We start from the raw sequence: 21,983 nt of genomic DNA on the forward strand, positions 1-21,983 counted from the left end.
CCCTACAGTTCAGCAAGGGAGCTGGTGCTAGCCCCATTTACACTGAAGAAAAGCAAACTTCAGGGAGGTTAAGTAACTCGTTTCTGGCTGCCCCAGGAAGTGCACGGCAGTCATGAATTGCACCCAGCTGTGCCAGACTCCAAAGGCCTCCATCTTACTACTTAACCTCTATCACAGATCCTCAACGCAGGTTACACAGCATATCTGTGGAGCTTTTGAAAAATACAACTCTGCTTGGGGCCCCAGTGGAGTATATCGCAAAAGCTCCACAGGTGATTCCGCTTTGCACGTGGGGATGGGAACCACCGCCTGCTGTGATCCTTCTAGGTCCGGGAGTTCTAAGACTGGCTGTGCATCATAAGTGTGGCGATGCCGGTTAATAATACAGATTCCTGGGCCCCGACCCGGCTTTACAGAAGCGGGATTTGAGGACTGGGCCTTGGAATCTGAATGTTCAAAGCTAATGCAAGCCCGGCTTGGGGCTTGGGACTTGCTCCTAGCCGGCCCCGCACGCTCGCGCCGGGCGGTCAGTTCAGGAGGTGATCCCGAGGAGCTCCGCCAGGGGGCGCCCGGAGCCGCTTCCGGGTGAGGGGAGGCGGGAGGTGCCGAGGAGCGGAGCGGGGCGTGAACCGGAAGTCGGCCGCGGGCTCCGCCCGTCGCGCCGGGGGAGGCACTTTCGGACGGCCCACGGAGCTGCAGCAGACCTACGAGTTCTCCTTGCTGACACTATGCTCCAGTTCCTGGTGAGTGGAGCTGCCGAGGAGCGAGCTGGGGGCCCTGGGCGTGGGTCCCTCGGGTCCCACTGCCCCCGCGCCTGCTAGTCGCCTGTCGGGGTGGGCCTCGGGGTTTTGTTTCTGCCTCACCCCAATCCTTTTGCCGGCATTTTTCTGCCGCCCTTCAAGTCCCTAAAACTTTTGAGGGGTCAGAGCGTGCGTTTTCAAAGCTCTTCTGTGACGTGTCCGCGTGCTTTGTGTATTCCTCGAGTTAAGGCTCCCGGGGGCCTTAATGACTTTTCTGCCCTGCCACCCCCTGACGTAGACACATACCCCGTCCCCCCCTGACGTAGACACATACCCCGTCCCCGACTGAGAGCCCTGCTGGTTGGCGTCTTTGAGAACGTAGGAGGGCCAGGAATAAACTCTAAAGGAGTAAACCGCTAGAGTTAGAGGCCTGGGAAGCCCTCGTCAGACCTTTTATAGCTTCGAGACGGAGGACGGCTGGTTGCTGGCCTGAGTCAGGCCCTGGTGTACAAATAATTTTTCCAAAATGCTCACTGTAGGGTAAAACGACTGTTACCATGAGTAAACAAATTATTTTTCATGGGTCTTAAGTTGAAAGCGGGTTTTCTGGCAAAGCCCCAGTGTGTTTCAAAGATTGCCTGGTTGAAGGTTTCAGGAGGACCTGCCAAACTTCCAGGTGAAAGTCTTTCTTCCAGGTTTTCGTGCCTCAAAACTGGATGTTTAAATTCTGATTCTGATAAGAGGCAGGTATTCTAATACCTTCCAGGTGGCCGATGGAAGTTGAGTGCTCTTGGGATGAGATACTTTCCCAAATGTTACGTTCTTTATGAAAGAGATTAAAGAAGAAAAGGTGCCCCTCTGTCCTTTTTGAGATGGTAATTAATTTTTCAATCTCTAGGCCGAAAGAGAGTATCCTTGACGTAAACTACCCAAACAAGACATGGCTACACCTCTGCTTCTGGAAGTTTCTCCAGTGTCCTAACTGGGTATTAGCTTAGGAGTCAATAGAAATAATTACTGCCATATGGTTGTAGGAAACACTCAGGTTAAAGACAGTGTCAGCCCCAAAGTGTAAGACGATGTAATTGAGTCTTCTGTACAGCCGTAGCTCATTGATAACTGGGAGGAAGGACATGGATTCATTTACACTTAACTTTGTAAGTACCTTTGCAGAGTGACTTTATTTGGTATATTTTTTTTTAATTTTATTTATTTATTTATTTATTTTTGGCTGTGTTGGGTCTTCGTTTCTGTGCAAGGGCTTTCTCTAGTTGTGGCGAGCAGGGGCCACTCCTCATCATGGTGCGCGGGCCTCTCACCATCGCGGCCTCTCTTGTTGCGGAGCACAGGCTCCAGACGCGCAGGCTCAGCAATTGTGGCTCACGGGCCTAGTCGCTCCGCGGCATGTGGGATCTTCCCAGACCAGGGCTCGAACCCGTGTTCCCTGCATTAGCAGGCAGATTCTCAACCACTGCGCCACCAGGGCAGCCCTTTATTTGGTTTTGAAATAAACTTTTGCTGTGTATGAATATGGATGTGACTGATATGCAAATTCAGAATTCTCAGCATTTAAGGAGAGATGCCGAAGCCATTCATTAAATTCCTAGCTCAGAAGTAACACGGATGTTCTCCCACCTCCTCATTACATTTGCTGAAAGAAGTGATAGCATTACTTTACCTTGATTCTACCTCTGTCAAATGATTCACTAGCTCATTTGAACTTGGGCGAATCTTTCTCCTTGCTTTCAGCCATTTCATCTATAAAACAATGGGGTTGATGTAGATGATCCCTAAGATCTCCTCGAGCTTTTAACCTGTGACCAGCCATCATGTCCTAGTGCTTAAGAGGTCAGATTCCAGAATCAGACTCCTGCCTTTGAATCATCATTTTTAAGCAGTGGGAACTTGGGCAAGTTATTTAAATTCTTTATGCTTCAGTTTCCACATCTGAAAATGGGAGCCTACTTCATGGTTTTATTGTGAGGATTAAAAATGAGTTAATACATTAAAGTACTTGAAACAATGACAGTAAGGACTCAGATATTGTTCAGTTTCTCTTGGCAAGGTATCAGTTGTACTCTGAGTTTCTGCTCAGGAATGGGGATCAGTTTTCCTCAGAAGGGTAGTGATGCAGCAGGTTTTGGAAGTGACGGGATAGTCACAAGTTAAAAATCTCGGAGGGTGCTCTGTCATCACCCATTTTGGAACCCTCCAGATGTTTTCTGTGGTTGTCATTTCCTGGAACAGTATTTGAAAACCACTGCACCTGATTGTGTTCCTTATATCTTCTTTTCATTGTTCATTTCTCCTTGGATTAAAATATTTGCCCATCATCCCTATATTGAAACTTGCTGCTGTGATCCTGCTGCCTCTTCCCCCTTGCTTTTACTGCAGTAGCTTCCTTAATTGCAGCATGGTTTACCCAGTTTGGTGTAAGGAAACTTTTGAAGCTTTTAAAGGGAAACCTGATATGATGGGCACTGCTCTTGGCTTGTGTACACGGCCTGTTGTACTGTTACTGGGGTAATGCATTGCTTTTTCTTATCTCTCAGAGCAGCAGTACCTGGTACTCTTAATCACCTCTTTAATCCCTCCTCCCTCGGCTTTTGCGTACTGCATCTCAGTGCTTTCCAATATTCTTACACATTGTAACACACATGGGCTTATTTTTTTTTTAATAAATTTATAATTTTATTTTTGGCTGCATTGGGTCTTTGTTGCTGCGCGGGGGCTTTCTCTAGTTGCGGCGAGCAGGGGCTACTCTTCGTTGCGGTGCGCAGGCTTCTCATTGAGGTGGCTTCTCTTGTTGCGGAGCACGGGCTCTAAGCGTGAGGGCTTCAGTAGTTGTGGCACGTGGGCTCAGTAGATGTGGCACGCGGGCTCTAGAGCACAGGCTCAGTAGTTGTGGTGCACGGGCTTAGTTGCTCCGCGGCATGTGGGATCTTCCCAGACCAAGGCTCGAACCCATGTCCCCTGCATTGGCAGGCAGATTCTCAACCACTGCGCCACCAGGGAAGCCCTGGAAGTCCCAAATCTTACTGTTTTTGTTTTTTTTTTTAAAATAAATTTATTTATTTATTTTATTTTTGGCTGAGTTGAGTCTTTGTTGCTGCGCGTGGGCTTTTCTCTAGTTGCAGCGAGCGGGGGCTACTCTTCGTTGCGGTGCGCGGGCTTCTCATTGCAGTGGCTTCTCTTGTTGCAGAGCACGGGCTCTTGGTGCACGGGCTTCAGTAGCTGTGGCTCGCGGGCTCTAGAGCACAGGCTCAGTAGTTATGGCGCACGGGCCTAGCCGCTCCGCGGCATGTGGGATCCTCCCGGAACAGGGCCCGAACCCGTGTGCCCTGCACTGGCAGGCGGACTCCCAACCACTGCGCCACCAGGGAAGCCCCTGTTTTTTTTTTTTTAATAGTTTTGAGATACAGTTAGTTCACATATCATACAATTTACCCATTTAAAGTGTAGGATTTAGTGGTTTTTTAATATGTTCACAGAGTTGTGCAAGTGTCACCACTATCTAATTTTTATATCTAATATTTTATTGCCCCCCACAAAGAAACTCCATACCATTAGCATTCATTTCTCATTCCCCTCACACCTAACCCTGGACAACCACTAATTTATTTTGTGTCTCTCTGGATTTGCCAGTTCTGGACATTTCCTATAAGTTAAATCATACAATACGTGGTCTTTTCTGACTGCCTCTCACTTGGCGTAATGTTTTCAAGGTTTATCCATGTTGTAGCATGAATGAGGAGTTCATTCCTTTTTATGGTTGATTATTATTACATTGTGTGAATATGCCACATTTTGTTAATTCATTCACCAGTTGATGGACATTTGGGTTGTTTCCACCTTTTGGCTGTTATGAGTAATCTTGCTGTGAACATTCATGTAGTTTTTGTGTAGGTGCATGTTTCAGTTTTCTTGGTTGTATACCCTAAAGTGGAATTGCTGCGTCAGATGGTAATTCTGTGCTCAGCTTTTTGAGGATTTGCAAGACTTTTCCAAAGTGGCTACATCATTTTGCATTCCCACCAGCAACGTATGAAGGTTCTCCATATCCTTGCCAACACTTATACATCTTTTGGATTTAAGTCGTCCTAGTGGGTGCGATGAGACACCTCATTGTGGTTTTGATCTGCATTTCCTTAATGACTCATGACTAATGATGTTTTCATGTGTTTGTTGGCCGTTTATTTGTATATCTCGTTTGGAGAAGTGTCTATTCAAATCCTTTGCTTCTTTTAAAATTGGGTTGTCTTTTTATCATTCAGTCATAAGAATTCCTTATGTATTCTGGGTACAAGTCCCTTATCAGATATATGATTTGCACATATTTATTTCATTCTGTGGGTTCTCTTCACTTTCTTGTTGGTATTCTTTGAAACACAAATGTTTTAAATTTTGATAAAATCAAATTTATCTATTTTTTTCTTTTGTTACTTGTGCTTTTGGTGTCATATCTAAGAAACCATCGCCTACCCCAAGATCATGAAGATTTACTCGTATGTTTTCTCCTAAGAGATTTACAGTTTTAAGTCTTACATTTAGGTCTTTGATCCATTTTGAGTTAAGTTTTGTTTATGATGTAAAGTAGGGGTCCAACTTCATTCTTTTGCATGTGGATATCCAGTTGTTCCAGCATTCTTTCCCCACTGGATGTCTTAGCACCCTTGTTGAAAATCACATGACCATAAATGTAAGGGTTTATTCCTGGACCCTTTATTCTATTCCATTGATCTTCATTGATTTTAAAGAAGAAAAACAATTCATTCCTGTTTGCTTGCTATCCCGTGTGCCTTCTCTAATCTGTATTTTTTCAGCCTTTTTTGGGAACAGCTGTCAGGTGAATGCTTACAAAGCAGTGCTTTCATCATGTTGCTGCTGGTAAAGAGCAGTCAGTGGCTCCCCACCATTTTGTAAATGAACTAAACTCCATTGCTTGTTTTTTGAAGTCCATCAGCTAGCCCTACCCAGCTCTCTGTACTAGTATGTCTCTCCATTTTTTAGTTCAAATCCACTTTTCTAACTGGGCCTGTTTCTTTTATTCAGGTCATCACATGTCATTCCTATCTTGTACCTTGATTCTCCACAGTCACGTCCCTTTCCAGTTTAAATTTTAACACTTCCTCAGCATCTTTAGAACCTTTAATAACAAGTTGAGGTACACCGATCTCTTTCAGGTATGGTTTCTTAAAAGAATCACTTCTGTATCACTCATTTTGTTACTTAATGCACGACCCAGTTCTGGTTTTTCATGCATCTATTACATTCAAAGTCCTGTGCTGGGTGCTGCTTTCTGTTGTTACATAACTATTTTACTTATATGTAGCTTTTCTTTCTATACATCATATAAATTCTTTAAGATAGAGACCGTTTTATAATCTTTTCACAGGGCTGGATATGAAATTGATTTTCAGGGTATAAGGGACTGTAATCCTTTAATCAAAACCTTTGGAGGCCAGATGTATTTGGGAGGATTTTTTTCAGATTTCTTCTCACTTGTTTGTCCTCTACATTACTTCGCTCATGTCACTCCTCAGTCCCCAGACTTCTGGTGTTTCACCATTTATTGTCCCCAATATGTTTGTGAGAAGAAGCTGCGTATTCCTAAAGTCTCAAAATGATGACAGAGAGGACATAATAGTGATGTATTTAGTGTTGAGCTTGGGAAGAACGCATTTGCCTTCCTTCTGCACTATCTTCTCTGCAGGGAGTACTATGGGGGGACCGTGTGATGTGGAGGAAGACCATGGTGATAGCATCCAGCCATCCGGATGGACCACTTAGGAGGCTTCCAGGTCTTGGCCTGGAGGAGGTTAAGCATTCTTGGCCTGCAGAGAGGCTTCAGACTCATTCGAGACGTTTTGTACTCTGGCTCCAGTCTAACTTCTCAGACTAATGAGTCCCCGTTCCTCAGATTTAGATTTTATTTTTTGAGATCCTTTATTTATTCAGATTAAAATTTTTTACCTGTCTAAACTTGTCTATTGAGTATCCCATGAACAACATATGAATGCTTTTCTGGTGTCATGCATTTTCCTCAAATTTCTCTTCATGTGCCCATTTCTCTCATGTTGTGTATGTAATTTTACAATATCCCATTGGTAGACCTAGCAGTATTCTGAAACTGGAATTGGATATGACTTGTCTAGAGACCCATGGTTTTTGTTTTGTGTTTAAAAATAACTGCTGTTTTTTTCATGTGCCCTGATGCCTCGTGAAATTGCCAAAATGAAGACACATTAGATATGCCATATTTATTTTGAGACACACGTGGTAAGAACCAAGAATCCTAGAATGTTGGAGCTAGAAGGAACATTGTTAGTATAATGTTTTATAAATCAGGAAACTCAGATCGGCAAAGCGCCAAGGAGGTTAAGTGTCATGCCTAAAGGTACACAACTAGACAGTGGTAGAACCAGAACTCTAATTTATTTTTCTTGAAATATTTCAACCCTCTGTTCTTTCTGTTTGGTGTTAGAGCTAACATTCTTAGATGATTTTTTTCCCCTCTTTTTTTAAGCAAATTTAATACTCTTTCTGGATTTGGAAAACTTCTAACTGCCTGGTTTCAACCCATAGGAGTGAAAAAAATCATTTTGCTTCTTGGTGCACATTGGTAAAAATATTCACAAGATATGTTTGATTAATCAAATGATCAGAAAATGGTCTATGATTAGACTTGATAGCCTCTTTTATGCTTCTTAACTTACAACAAACCTATTTAAATTATGCTTTTGGTGTTTAAAGCTTAGTAAGCTTAAAACTTATTAAGGATCCAGCTGTGTTCTGAAGTTCTCCAGCTTGAAGACAATTCGACCACACCACATATGACCATTAGCGTTAAGTGCTGCGCTTTGTTTTTCTCTGTTAACCTCTGCTGTGTATTGCATAGGAGCGACACTGATTAAAGAAAATGATAAAAAAAATCAGATGCCAGTTCAAATTTATAAAATTAGAAGTTAGGCGTTCAGTTGGAGATTTTTAATTATTGGGGGAAAAAACCCAGGAAATTATAGATCATCATTAAAACTCCAACCTTAAGGAACTTTGAAACTCTTTTGGTGTGAAGGCAGTGCTTTAAATTTTCATGAAACAGTTTTTGTTCAGGAAAAGTCACCCAGTGGGATAAACACTTACAGTTCTCTAAAAATTGTGCCCGTCTCTCTTGTCACTGATTAAGAGATGGTTAGGGTACCTGTGTTCTCTGCAGGTCTTAAGTGCCCTGCCCGTTAGACTCCACCCACGGCAGAGTGCTAAACCATGTGCTGTCTCAGTTGCATGTCAGCTTCCTGCTTCATGTCATTGTATATTTTAGTGTTTGAGTGTGAATCTAATTTAGGTTGTCCTGTGCTCCTGTTATGAATGACCCTGTCCTAGGCCTCAGGTGCCTCTTGCAATATGAAGAGATTGAACTGTGAAGGTCCCTTCATTTTCTAAGATCCTACGATTTAGCTGAATACTTTTTAAAATCGAATACTTTTTACTTGATGTAGCAAGAAATAACAAATCTCATAACCAAAGAAATAAAAATAAATAAACGGGCTTTTAACAAAAATCAGAATTTTGGCTTGAGTTTCTAGAATTTACAGCCAAATATTTATAAGGTCAGTGTGTTCAGTGCTACCGTATATTCTTTCGTATACTCTTTAACCTTTTGGGAGGATATTTCTGTGTTTATTTTATAGAAGAAAGATGTGAATTTCATGCTATGCACGGCCCTAGCCTGGACACCGGGGTCTTATAACTGTCCTGCGCTCCTTAGGAGAATATTATCCATGTAATCTGGTGTGGTATCGGATGGCACAGAGCTCCGTCTCCAGTGTGACTCTTCCTGTTCTATCCTTACAGCTTGGATTTACTCTTGGCAACGTGGTGGGAATGTACCTGGCTCAGAACTATGACGTAAGTGACCATATTCACATCTTCCTTGATTTCACGTAACTAATACATAGTGACTTGTGTTTGCTGAAGTAAGGTATGCCTTCCAGCATAAACAAGGTCCATAGGTCTGAGGAAAAAGTCCTGAATTTTGTAGAAAGATTTTCCATTGTTTGAAAAAATAACAGAACTCACAGAAGCGCCTGTCACCATAAGAGTGCAAAATCCCATCAGTTTAGGTGGTCTCATGGTGATCCTGAGCTGGGTTTGTTAGCACAGAGTAACACTGTTAGATTCTTACAGTTCTGTGGAAAATCATGTGAAGTGATACTTTAATTGGACAATCTTTTCAGCACCCTACCCAGTAGTAGAGATGACTGAGTAATTTGGAGGTGGATTCATATAGTGCAGCACATATAAGGAGGACAGCATTTTGTGAAGTAGGGAGTTGTATTAGCTTCACTTTACAGATGGGGAAGTTGAAAATCAGGTGGCACAAATGCCCATGAATGGGGATCCTAAAAGGTAATGCTTACTTTAAAGAGATAAGGAAGGGAAACATGATATTAACTTTTGATTTGTTTTATAGTGAAGCTTTTAGTGTGATAAAGGGAATTCCCTTTGTCAACCTTCACTTGAGTCATGTGGTTTTCTAGGCAGGTGCTTGTTAATTTATGTCACATTTATTGTTTATATGTACAACTTTTACTTGGCACTGGATTGAGGGGCTAAATGGGTATACAAAAGTAGAAGTCAGGGTCTGGCTTTTGGGGAGGGAGCCTACTTCAACTTACATCTTTTGGTATCCTTCTTAGGCAGTTATGAGGCTAAGAAAGACCACTGTTGAGCAGGTTTCTTTTAGAGGAAAAGTAAAAAAACCATTTATATTTAGAGGAAGAGAAATGAAAAAATATTGATTAGGTAGATGCGAAATGATAATAATCTCTTTTCTCTTTAAAGATACCAAACCTGGCTAAAAAACTTGAAGAAATTAAAAAGGACGTGGACGCCAAGAAGAAACCCCCTAGTTCATGAGGCCGACTCCAGCACTGCCTCCTGGATAAACTGATTCTACTGTTCTTGAGGGCCTCGTTTACCATCTGAACCAAAAGCTTTTGTTTTCATCTCCAGCCTCAGCAATTTTCTTCTTTGCTAGACCCTGCATTGCCTTACAGCACAAATGGGGCCACAAATTAAGAACAGCCCTTACTTTTCCAACAGCCTCACTTCTTCCCTTCCTCCTTCCAGCCACTTGGGAGGTCCTGAGAATGGAATTATGGTGCTAGATTAGTAAACATGACCTTTAATTAGTAGTCTCTCCCTTATTCTTTGGGATTTCTACTACCATTTTCAAAAGAAAAATTGATGAGTTTTGTATAGCTGATGAGATATAAATAATGCTGATTTCACAGTCTAGCAATTATATTGGGTGTTTAAACCTTTGGTACTAAATTATGTTGTTTCAAAGTAGTAATTAAAATGAAAATCTAGAAGCCAGTTTCTGGTGAATTATCCACTAATTTTATGTTGTTGTCAGGAAGCTCCATAGTTGCTAATTTAACCGATAAATCAATTTGCTGTTCATTAACCAAGAAACCCTGTTCTGAGAACCCTATCAGGAACTGGGGAATTCAAAAGTATTTAAAGTAATGGCCTTTGTCCTCAGTAGAATTCATAGTCTGGTATGCATGTTTTTTCCTAATGATGCATTTGATCTGGCTCTGTTCTCTCATAAGAATCATACTTATTTTATGGGATTACAGGCACATTTGACATTACATGGTAGATAAATGAGAAGTTGTCTATAAAGGAAATTTTATGCCTTTTTACATTTAAAAAAATGTATTTAAATTATAACTTTATAGAGATTCTCATAAGAAGACTTTTTGTGTTTTTCTTTCTGCAACCATAAATTACCCTTGTAATTTTTCAAGTGTATAATCAGTCCATCAATTTTTCAAGTATATAATCAATTAATTTTTTTTAATTAAAAAAGAAGTTTAAATACCTAACTTTCCCCCTGGGTCAATACAAAGTGATTTGCATTGTCCCTCATCTCCTAGTTCCTCTCCCTGGAGTCAGGCACTCACTAGTTTCCTGTATCCTTTTGCGAAAGATTTTGTGCCTGAACAAACACATGTACATGGGGGTTTTTATACAAATGATAACTAACTATATACAGTGTTTTGCCCAGTGGAGGTCATTCCATATCAGTAGGTAAGGAACAAAGAACCTCTTTTCTTTTTTTGGCTACATAAGGTTCTACTGAATGAATATACCATAATTTATTTAATCTGCCCCTGAGGAACATTTAGGTTGTTTCCTATCTGTTGCTATTACAGTGATAACCTTGAACCTAATATTATACATATCTGTGCAGGGGGATAGCTCCAAGCTCAAGTCCTGGAAGTGTATTTTGCACTAAATATAAATAAAGGCCCATTTCACTGGGTGTTTTGTTCCAGAGGGCTTGTTAGACAGCTTCACTGATGTCGCCATTTCTGAAGACATTTTAGCAGAATTAGTAAACTGGAAGAATGGTTTAGAGACCTTTTTTTTCAGGCAGTGATGCCACTGATACTAAATGTGATTATAAAATGAAGTGATCTACTTCTCTTTGGAAACATGGATCTTTCATACATGGAGATAAGTTTTGTCCCTGTCAGGTTGTACTGCTTAGGATCATATTATGGTTGGCTTCTCCCTTGCAGTGTGATCAGGGGCAAGCAGCTTATTTTTCTGAAACTGTTGTGTTCTCTGTAAGATGTGGATACAATACCTACCTCATAGGGCTTCCATGAGAAACAGTTGAAATAATGTATGTGATGTGTAGCACAGTGCTTTGCAATGTCCAATAAATAGTAGATATTAGTCCAAACATGTTGCTTTTGGTCAGAATACTTTTGTTTTTCTGCACTCACTTTTGGAGCCAGTTTATGAACTGCAAAATTTGTCATTATTCTATGGTCACTCTCTTTGTTTGTGAAAATCTATAGTATGCACCTTGATCATACCACCTGGCTTACAAGGTTTGATCTTGAATGACCAAATTGTTAGCAGAATGAACTACAGCCTCGAAGGCTAGAGGTTTACCATCCTTGAGGGTATTCGAAAGGGTTTTTCAAGCCACAAGCTTGGAAAACTGTTTCCAAAGAGGAATCCCTTGTTATCAGCCATGGAGCATTGTTATTTGTGCGTGTGTTCCACCCAGAGTGGCTTCTTTTTTTTTTTTTTTTTAATTTTTATTTATTTATTTATTATTTTTATTTTTGGCTGTGTTGGGTCTTCGTTTTTGTGCGAGGGCTTTCTCCAGTTGCGGCAAGTGGGGGCCACTCTTCATCGCGGCGTGCAGGCCTCTCACTATCGCGGCCTCTCTTGTTGCGGAGCACAGGCTCCAGACGCGCAGGCTCAGTAGTTGTGGCTCACGGGCCCAGTTGCTCCGCGGCCTGTGGGATCTTCCCAGACCAGGGCTTGAACCCGTGTCCCCTGCATTGGCAGGCAGATTCTCAACCACTGCACCCCCAGAGTGGCTTCTTTGAGGGTCACTTGGATGTTGGAAAATCAGGTCTCTATAAGTATATATTGTAAACAAAGCTTGTTTGGACTTGGAGCTTCCCTCAGGAGTGACACTTACCTCGATGACAGGATCATTTCTGCCAGTGGGAGCCACCCAGCAAATCACCTTCACCATGTAAACTGCTACACAGTGAACGCAGGCTGACTTCCTGGTCACCATTCAGAGCCCCTCTCTTAGTTTTAGGTTCTTGCAGGAGTGAAAAGGAGCTCGGAGTTCTCAGGCAGGATTATCTTCACTGAGATATAGTGTTGGAGGAACCCTGAACCATCATGGACTTTAAGGGGTGTGGTGATTGTGATTGTGGCACTGAAAGGTACGTTCCCTGGGTGTTTTGTAGAGGCCCTTGCCTTACAAAGCAGCGGAGGGATGGGAAGAACCACTGCAAGACATGCCTTTTTTTCTTTTAAAAAAGTTTGAAAACTACTGCTGATGTGACTTAAGGAAACTTTTTGCTACACCTGACCTTAAGAAGGTTACATAAAATTCTACTGCAGGTTACTCAACGTGTGAAAAATAAGACTTCAGGGTTTATGTTGGGAACCTAAAAAATACATTGAACTGGAAAGCTTATTCTTAAACTGTAACCCTCCCAAACAAAAACCAAAGGGAGAGAAAAAACCAAAAGAACCTTACTTAAAATTGTTAAAAGGCGCTGTATTTTATAAGTTGAAGTTACCAGTTGATGTCTTTAGATGTCTCTTCTGATTTAGTGTTTTATACAATTAAGCAGTTTTGATTTAAAGGGACAGTTTTATTTCCTTCTTTCTAACTCATAATGAACTTTTAAAAAAAATTGATTTATGGCTGCATTGGGTCTTCATTGCCGTGCGGGCTTTCTCTAGCTGCGGCGAGCAGGGGCTACCTTTCGTTGCGGTGCGTGGGCTTCTCATTGCAGTGGCTACTCTTGTTCCGGAGCATGGGCTCTAGGGCACATGGGCTTCAGTAGTTGTGGCACGCGGGCTCAGTAGTTGCGGCACACGGGCTTAGTTGCTCCATGGCATGTGAAATCTTCCCGGACTAGGGCTCGAACCTGTGTCCCCTGCATTGGCAGGCGGATTCTTAACCACTATGCTACCAGGGAAGCCCCTTCTTTCTAACTCATTTACTCAATTTTCATTTGTGTGACTCTAGAGAAAAGTTAGAATGTGTGGGTTTTCCAGTCTTCTGTACTTAACGGGTTCATGGAGCATATGTAACATGCATCATGTTTTCACTTCCACTGGGCAGTTCACTCCCTTGGTGCTATGCTGATGTTTGTTTTTCTGCGGAGCTCTCCCACATTTTAAATGCTTTTTCTGTTACTCCTCCTGAAGGAACACTATATACCGTACTGGAGCATATGAGGCTTTTCTTCAGCTTCCCGGCTCGGACTTTGCACATAGCATTTCCATGCCTTACACAGATGAATGAGTTCTCCTTTCCCTACTGACTGTTAGGGCCTTGCCTTATGGAAAGGAACAGGGCGGTGAAGGGGAAGTATTTTGAGACCTTTCATGGTCTTAATAGGGAGTCTGTGAGACTTGGATTTTCCAATGTTCAGTTTATACCTTTCCTAAATCTGGGTGCAACGTAGTCAAGTACTGAAGACCTAGCGGATGGCATGTTTTGAGGCACTGGGAGAGAAACAAAAGAACCCAACGGTGAAGTGTCTTGGAAAGTGCATGGGGCAGGGTGGGACATTGCAAAATCTGAGTCCTGCGCCTGCTTATGGAAAGTGCAGTGTGGTCGCCTGGTTCTTACCTTTACAGCTGTACAGGATTGGGCCAAGCAGAAGGTGCCCTGTAAATAGTGCGGGCGGTGTGCTGGGCGTTCATTCTGTGAGCACAGCCCCAGGACAGCTCCCTGTGCCCTCGGGTGCTGTCAGTTCCCTTTGTCTTTTAACGGTTTGGATGTCTCGCTAGTGCTAGTGCCACGAGGGTGATTCTAGTGTTCAGATGTATTTTTCAAACAGGGTCCTAAAGCCACCTACTTTATTTGGGTTCAGCTAAATAAACAGGGATCTATTTTGACAATGGAGGAAAAACTAGCTATTTTTTACTTACTAAGATGGCACGTGAGTCTTTTTCATGTAAATACTAACATAAAAGATAGTATACCCTGTACTTCATGGGTGACTTAAAGGAATTTGAGAGACAACTTTAAGCAAATTTGATGTATAATCGAGAATAAGATGCAACTCTACTTAGTGTTTCTCCGTTTCATCATCTATGAAATGAGCTGGTATAAGATGATCATTTATAGCTTTTCTGCCCCTGTAGAGTTGTGATACGAGAAGATAAAATCAAATTTAATATATTTGCAAGTGACAAGACTAGTACAGCTATTATTGTAGTTCCTGTCCAACAGCAGAGTGATTTTAGAAGACAAAGAATTGTTAGTCATAGCTGACATTTGTTAGTCATATCTGGAATGAGCAATCTTCTTTGGCCTGAATCTCTGGTCTGGGGAGAGAACAGTGCTGTTCAGTCTACTGCCCGGACCGAAATAAACACCCTTTCTGAACTGGCTGCTTAGCTGATTGGGGGACCTGGCAGCAGCTGCAGGGGGGACTCCACTGTTTTCCCTTTCGGAGTGAGTCAGGGTCTCAAATAGCTGAACAGGGACCAATCTTTCTAAGTCAACTTAATTCTAAGTCAACTTTTCTTTCTCCTTTTACTTTTTTATACTCCCAGAATCATCTTATCTGTGCCTTTGTCTTATTGTCTGACTTTAAGGCTTGGAGTCTAAGTTCTGTAATAGGTCAGACATTGGAGGATTTGGCTACCCTGACATTAGGAGTGACATCCTGACTCTTCTGAACATTTTAAAGCAACGTGACTGTAGTGATCTGGCTTCGTCAAACCAGACGTAGTGTACCTGATACTGGTATTTCATATGGGCTCATTCACTTTTATAAGTGGCCAGATAATTTAGCTTAAGCTAATCGGCAGAAGCAGTAATATTCCTGATTAAACCTGGTGCAAGTTTGGCACAGAAGAATTTTATAACTCACAGATACTTGATAAACTAAGGGAGTGACTTATTGGTTAATTATTGTGGGAAAACTGCACGTGCTATCAATAGTAACTTAAAATCAGTTCATGAAGTGCAGCAACTATGGGGTCCTCCTTTTCCCATAGGGTGTATTTAGCGAGTAACTGATGGTAGGAATCAGAAATGTGTAATGCCTGAAGACTGGAGGGCCTGGGAGCTTCATCCAGTCCTATAGCAAGGACCTCTGTCTTGGGGGAAAGGGTGTAGTACAGGAGGAAGGAGGAGGCCTGGATTTCCAAAGTGATTTTTCTCAAAGGAAACATTTATTGAGCAGGTACAGTTTACTATATTGTATAAGTTGTTGGGGACTTCAGGAGACGTAAGACATCTCCCCTCCCCTCAAGAGGCTCATTAACTTGTAGAAAGTGACTGATGTGTTTGGACCTTTCTGTGCTTGTCTTCTCAGGGACGAACTACTCATTACCTCCAGAAGAAAGTCCGTCCAATATCGTTAATAGTGCTATGTTCTTAATCACAGTTTCGGCCTCCTTAATAAGACAAGTATGAACGTTTTTTCTCCCTCCCGACACTTAACCAGCACGGTGGTATTGATGGTTAGTGATGAGTGAAGAGAGAGACACTAATCTGTGTCTTCTTTCTCTACTTCCTTTTCCTTTGACAGAGAGAACAGCACCAGCCTCTTCCTGAAGGGGACACTATTTCTTTACAGGAATTTGGTGCCAAGGTACAGAGAAGCCATTGAAGAGAGACGCTTAAAAAGGAATCAGAGTAGTGATAAAAGAGTACTGATTGCCACAGAGAGGACTTACTAAGAACTGCTTTTTTGTGGAGAGAACTTACGATAGAAACACTTGAGAGAAAGGAGCCAACATTAGGTCTCAAGTTCTAGGTGAGATTTCCCCCCAAAAAGGAGAAGTCACTGGTTTCACTCTCTGTGCATAGGTAGGATGATTTGGATTTCTCCTTCTACTCCTACAAGGGATTGAGAAATTAAGAGTAACATCAAACCCAGTGAGACTAGTCAGTTTGTGAGGCTTAGCCTCTGAGGGGCAACAAAGACAGGCTTTTGTCTCGTCCTGTCTTCAGAAAGAGCTGATTGGAGAGAATAGATACAAGGAAGTGAGAACGGTTTTAGGTTTCCTTGAGCTGTGGTGCTAAGGAAGGAGGGCAGAGCAGAAGACACTAACATCCTAGCCTGTGCATTTGGTCGTTGCGGGCTCCCTGCACTTCACTCGAGGTGGTAGCTGGCGGACTCCTCTGCTGGGGGTTGTGCACTCCTGGTGGTTTGCTTGGCCTGTTGGTCAGATCCTGCCGGGTGCTGGCAGCTCCTCTGGTTGGGCCGTTTGCCCACTTGTGTTAGGCCTGATCAGTGATGTTACTGACCTTAGCCCAGGCGGGAAAAGTGTCCAGGTGGAAGAGGCTAATTCCCCATGTATTGATGGCCACCATCACTATCACCAGGCCAATGACATTGACCCCCAGACCAGCTTTCACCTGCAGGAGACAAAGCAGCAGGACACACAGACTCTAGTCACCGTGAGCAGGCAGCAGCGCAGATCCCCAGATGCTCCCCACCTGTGTCCCCTGCCTGAGCCTCACCCCTGATGTGATCACAGCCCACCTGCTTGGCCCTGATTTGCTCCAGTCACTGCCTGGGGTGCCCTAGTGGTGCCTTGTAGGGGGCACAGGACTGTTGAGGACAGGAGAGCAGGGAGGACTTGGGGCTGGGAGACGGCTGTTAGAACCTTCTCTATGTTTGTAGCACTCTCGCTATTACATGGAGGCCTAGAAGCTATGTACTTGGAACACCAGATCTTGGGATGTTAAGTTACGCTAAAAAAGGTTTCTGTAGCTACATGATAGGGAAATGTGTTCATCAAGATTAAACAGAGCTTGTAAAGCAGGAACCTCTCAGAGCCTTTAATGTGCTGACACATACGACTCGTAGGAGAGCCTGTATTCTATGACTGTTACCTTTTTTCCCCCAAGGAACAGCTCATGGAAGTAGTGTACCTTAGGTTCACCTGGGGCAACAGGTCAGCTGCCTCCACACCAGCCCTTCCACAGGAAGGTGACACAGGCACCCTGGCTGGCATGGGGCCTTTGCTGCTTTCTCCTGAGGGAATGTCACCTCCACAGCTCTGACCCCTTCCATTTCTGTCATGGCATTGACACTCTCAGGTGGAAGGGGGACGTGAGGGATGGCAGAGCCAGGGCCATTTGGAAAAGTGTGCAGTAAGTATGGCTGGCATCCTACCAGGTGATGACCAAGTGTACAGCATGTCACCACAAGTCCACTAGCTGGGACTAAGTTGGGAAAGTTGCGAGGGAAAAATGAATGCTAGGAAATTGTTCTAAGCAAGTGACAAGATGTGCCTTTCTGCCTTCTGGCCCAAGCCCTGGACTTATTAATCACCCTGGCCTCCTGGGCCTTTTGGCCTGGAGAACTGCCCATGTTTCCTAGCAGATGAGAGGAGGCAGGTCCTAAAGGAGCTAAATTAAGGCCGTTTCAGAGCTGAAAGGGGCCACGCAGAGCATCTAGTTTGAACCTCCTCACTTAGCAGGTGAGGAAAGTGAAGCCTTGAGTCGGTGCCCAGGCTGGGAATAGAACCCAGGACCGGCTCCCTGCTCGTCATCCAGTGCCTTTAAAAATGACTGTGTCTTCTTAGAGGAAAACATAGGCAGAACACTCTATGACATAAATTACAGCAAGATCCTTTTTGACCCACCTCCTAGAGAAATGGAAATAAAAACATAAACAGATGGGACCTACTGAAACTTAAAAGCTTTTGCACAGCAAAGGAAACCATAAACAAGACAAAAAGACAACCCTCAGAATGGGAGAAAATATTTGCAAACGAAGCAACTGACAAAGGATTAATCTCCAAAATATACAAGCAGCTCTTGCAGCTCAATATCAAAAAAACAACCCAATCCAAAAATGGGCAGAAGACCTAAATAGACATTTCTCCAAAGACGATATACAGATTGCCAACAAACACATGAAAGGATGCTCAACATCACTAATCATTAGATAAATGCAAATCAAAACTACAATGAGGTATCACCTCACACCAGTCAGAATGGCCATCATCAAAAAATCTACAAACAATAAACGCTGGAGAGGGTGTGGAGAAAAAGGAACCCTCTTGCACTGTTAGTGGGAATGTAAATTGATACAGCCGCTATGGGGAACAGTAAGGAGGTTCCTTAAAAAACTAAAAATAGAACTATATGACCCAGCAATCCCACTACTGGGCATATACCCTGAGAAAACCATAATTCAAAAAGAGATGTACTGCAATGTTCACTGAAGCATTATTTACAATAGCCAGGACATGGAAGCAACCTAAGTGCCCACTGACAGATGAATGGATAAAGAAGATGTGGCACATATATACAATGGAATATTACGCAGCCATAAAGAGAAACGAAATTGAGTTATTTGTAGTGAGGTGGATGGACCTAGAGTCTGTCATACAGAGTGAAGTAAGTCAGAAAGAGAAAAACAAATACCGTATGCTGACACATATATATGGAATCTAAAAAAAAAAAAAAGGTTCTGATGAACCTAGGGGCAGGACAGGAATAAAGACGCAGACGTAGAGAATGGACTTGAGGACACGGGGAGGGGGAAGGGTAAGCTGGGACGAAGTGAGAGAGTGGCATGGACTTATATACACTACCAAATGTAAAATAGATAGCTAGTGGGAAGCAGCCGCATAGCACAGGGAGATCAGCTCGGTGCTCTGTGACCACCTAGAGGGGTGGGATAGGGAGGGTGGGAGGGAGGGAGACGCAAGAGGGAGGGCATATGGGAATATATGTATATGTATAGCTGATTCACTTTGTTATACAGCAGAAACTAACACATCACTGTAAAGCAATAATACTCCAATAAGGATGTTAAAAAAAACAAAAGACTGTCTCTGATCACTTGATTCCAGGGTAGAAGGCTGGGGGTGAGCAGCGAAAGCTCATGGCAGAGGGAGCGGGAGTGGGGGAAGCGGCGGGGGGTGGTTCGTGGGGACAGGAGAGTTGGGGCAGAGCTCAGTAGGAGCAGACAGGGTTGTGTAGTAAGATCTGAGGGGGACAGAGGGGTGGCTGTGACCTCCCTTCCCTGAAGTAATTCAGATGACTCAGATGAGCAGTTTGAAAGTAGAAAGGATCTGAATATCTGCTCCCAGCCTGAAGCTCTTCCTTTTCTCCATTTGGTATTTACAGGGCTGCTGAGATCAAGTTTGGATTTGAGTGAAAAGTAAATAGGCCCTCAGCAAGGGTGAAGGGGCCGGCTTTCAGTCAGCCCGGCCCAGTCATCTGTATTAGTTTCTTCCTCCTTTCCCAACCCCGTCAGCCCTGGGTATTAAAAAGCATAGCAGTGAGCGTAGGTTGAGGGGTGGAGAGTGGATGCGCTGCACACTAAAATCAGCGGCAAAATGTACCCTCAGAGCTGTCTTCCGTGAGCCTCGCTGAAAACTAAGAAATGGGCTGTGAGTGCTTCATTTTGTAGTTGTTGCTTCGGGGGTTCCTTGCTTGGGGGAGAGAGTTGAATAGAAGGATCCTGTTCTTATCACCCTAGGTTCATACAATGTCTCACACTTAACCTTCTATGAATAAACCAGCAACTCTTTGAGTGAATATCCCCAGAGTCCAATGAAGAAACTGAGGCAAAGACTAGAACAAGCTCTTACCTTCTGGAACTGGGTCACATCCCATGTCTGTCCCAGCTTTTTCTGTCCACATTCCCACTTTCTCCCAGATTAGGATTGGGAAGAGCACATTTCTGCTATTCTTGGTGCTCATGGACCATACAGAAACCTTTTACCAGGACCATTCTTTCTGCCACAGCAGATTGAGCTATGTATGACAGGTCAAGGGCACCGCTTACAAAATAATAAACTTTAGGAGAAGACCGTGGGGCCAGTCATCCCTGTTCTCATGGCAGGTGGGCCTGGCAGGAAGAGGACACCCACGACTTACCATATCTTTAATCTGGCAGTGCCCATAGCTGAAGACGATGGCGTTAGGGGGGTTGCCCACTGGCAGCATCACTGCAAAGGAGATGCACATGGTGACTGGGATCAGGGTGTAGAGCGGATTTATGTGCAGCGTTTCGGACTAGGAGAAGAGAGAATTCACAGAAGCGTTAGCCTTGAGATGAGACTTGCATTTCCTGTGCTTACTCTCATGAATGTGCTTTAGGTGATGGCTTGGTGTTGGCTAGCCTTGGCTGGACACCATGTGCTGGGGGCAGTCAAATCACGCCCTCAGGAGCATGTAGTGCTGGGCTCCTTGGACGGGCTCCTGTTGCTGCTCACTCACTTCCCATGGAAACATGGGCTCCAAGTTACTTCCCAGAAGGGATGTTTCATTTCTTGGTGCTGGTTTAAGGAAGTGGTTTTAAAATTTTATTCTTTAGCTGAGAAATTCTTCAAACACAAATCTCATGAATAAGCTGCTTTGATGGGAGTAGGCATCTCTCGCTCTTGGGGTGCAGAATTAAGGGTTTTTTTCCCTAGGTAAGATAATGGCCTTACGTGGGACTTGAACCCGTGGTCTTACCCTCAACGTTGCCAAGTTTTAACTAAGTGCATTCCCATGCTCACACAGGCAGGATGATGGAAGGGAGAAGTTGGAGGGAGTCATCTGAGCAACGAGCAAAGAGTGGCTGGGAGGAGTCTGGGGTTAGAAAGAGCAGGAGGATATTATTTTGTTGGCAATGAGAAGGAGCCTTCATTTTATAGGTTCCACCTCACAGAATGGGACAGAGGCAGCATTTTGTTTGGTGCATTACCTTTGGGGCTGCTTAGCCAGGCTGAGATCTGGCAGTTGCTCCCTCCCCTATTCCATTAATAACAAATTGTTCTGAGACTGTGGAATGAGGCTGGCATTGCTCATAATTCTCAGAATCTCCTGGACAGAGAAGCTGGGTGGAGGCGCTGATGACAGAGCTGTGGTTTTGGTCTCTGCAGCCGAGAGTACTTCTGGGAGCATTTTGCCTCCATTTTCTGTAGCTATTTCTCCCGCCCTCCTGTTAGGTCTCATCTTAGGAGAGAAAGGTTGATGATGATTGTGGGGAATTAGAATCCTAGGGTTTTAAGGTTATCTTGTCCACTCTTGTTTCCATTCAGGGCTGCCCCTAAACTAAGCCTAGTCCTTTGGAAAAGGGTTTCTAGAACTCTTGCTGTTATTAATTATCTCTTTACTTATCAGTTACTATTTGAAATAGACTTCATCTATCAAACTATGGCTTGAACACCAATCAGTGAAGGCTGTGGCAATGACCGGAAGAGAGAGTCCAGCCGTGGAACTGCCCCTGGGCCCGGGCCTGCCCCTGTCTGTTCCTGTGGTAGCCGGTCTGGATATCTGGGAACCCTGCTCTACTCACCAGGCTGCACAGGATAGGCAGGAAGATGGTGATGGTGGCTGGGTTGCTCACAAACTCTGTGACAATGGACACCAGGATGCACGCCAGCAGGGTGACGGCCCACGGTGGGAGGCTACTCAGAGACAACATCTGGTGCCCAATCCACGTGGAAAGGCCGGAGCTCTGCAGGAGACAAGGTGATGCAGTGAGAAAAAAGCGGGAAAGGCCACTCCCAGTGGAATTCTTAGCCTCCAGAAGGTCAGGGATGGTGAGGGGCTGAAAGGGACCACCAGGAGCCATCTAATTTGCTTCCCTGTTTTCAGGCAGACTGGACCCACAGGCATTCCTGATTTTTTATGATTAGATCACTATGTAGCCCAGCAAATGCTTTTTTTTAAATGATTGTACACCATTCAGTCTA

General features: G+C 43.7%; 2 protein-coding genes and 1 long non-coding RNA gene across 9 annotated transcripts in view; 2 read left to right on the forward strand and 1 right to left on the reverse strand.

Moving 5' to 3' along the window:
- Positions 1 to 590: 590 nt before the first annotated feature.
- On the forward strand, positions 591 to 11,502 carry STMP1 (short transmembrane mitochondrial protein 1). The gene is given in 4 exon segments (XM_082473188.1): positions 591 to 743; positions 8,595 to 8,648; positions 9,585 to 9,653; positions 9,655 to 11,502. Coding segments are annotated over 4 exon segments (177 nt in total). The 5' UTR covers positions 591 to 728; the 3' UTR covers positions 9,694 to 11,502.
- A 3,973-nt stretch (positions 11,503 to 15,475) lies between these two features.
- Positions 15,476 to 21,983, reverse strand: part of SLC13A4 (solute carrier family 13 member 4) — a 39,815-nt gene continuing 33,307 nt past the window's right edge. The window contains exons 14-16 of the mRNA XM_082473009.1: positions 21,584 to 21,745; positions 20,176 to 20,313; positions 15,476 to 16,689 (exon numbers count right to left, since the gene is read on the reverse strand). Of these exons, the coding sequence (XP_082329135.1) occupies positions 16,552 to 16,689; positions 20,176 to 20,313; positions 21,584 to 21,745 (438 nt within the window). The 3' untranslated portion in view covers positions 15,476 to 16,551. The remainder of the gene's footprint in view (positions 16,690 to 20,175; positions 20,314 to 21,583; positions 21,746 to 21,983) is intronic.
- Positions 21,626 to 21,983, forward strand: part of LOC309666073 — a 37,690-nt gene continuing 37,332 nt past the window's right edge. For all 7 annotated transcript variants that reach the window (XR_014266863.1, XR_014266864.1, XR_014266865.1 and 4 more), the window contains exon 1: positions 21,626 to 21,759. This is a non-coding gene — a long non-coding RNA (uncharacterized lncRNA). The remainder of the gene's footprint in view (positions 21,760 to 21,983) is intronic.

This window comes from Balaenoptera physalus (assembly GCF_965194825.1).
Source record: "Balaenoptera physalus genome assembly, chromosome: 8".
Classification (NCBI taxonomy): Eukaryota; Metazoa; Chordata; class Mammalia; order Artiodactyla; family Balaenopteridae; genus Balaenoptera; species Balaenoptera physalus.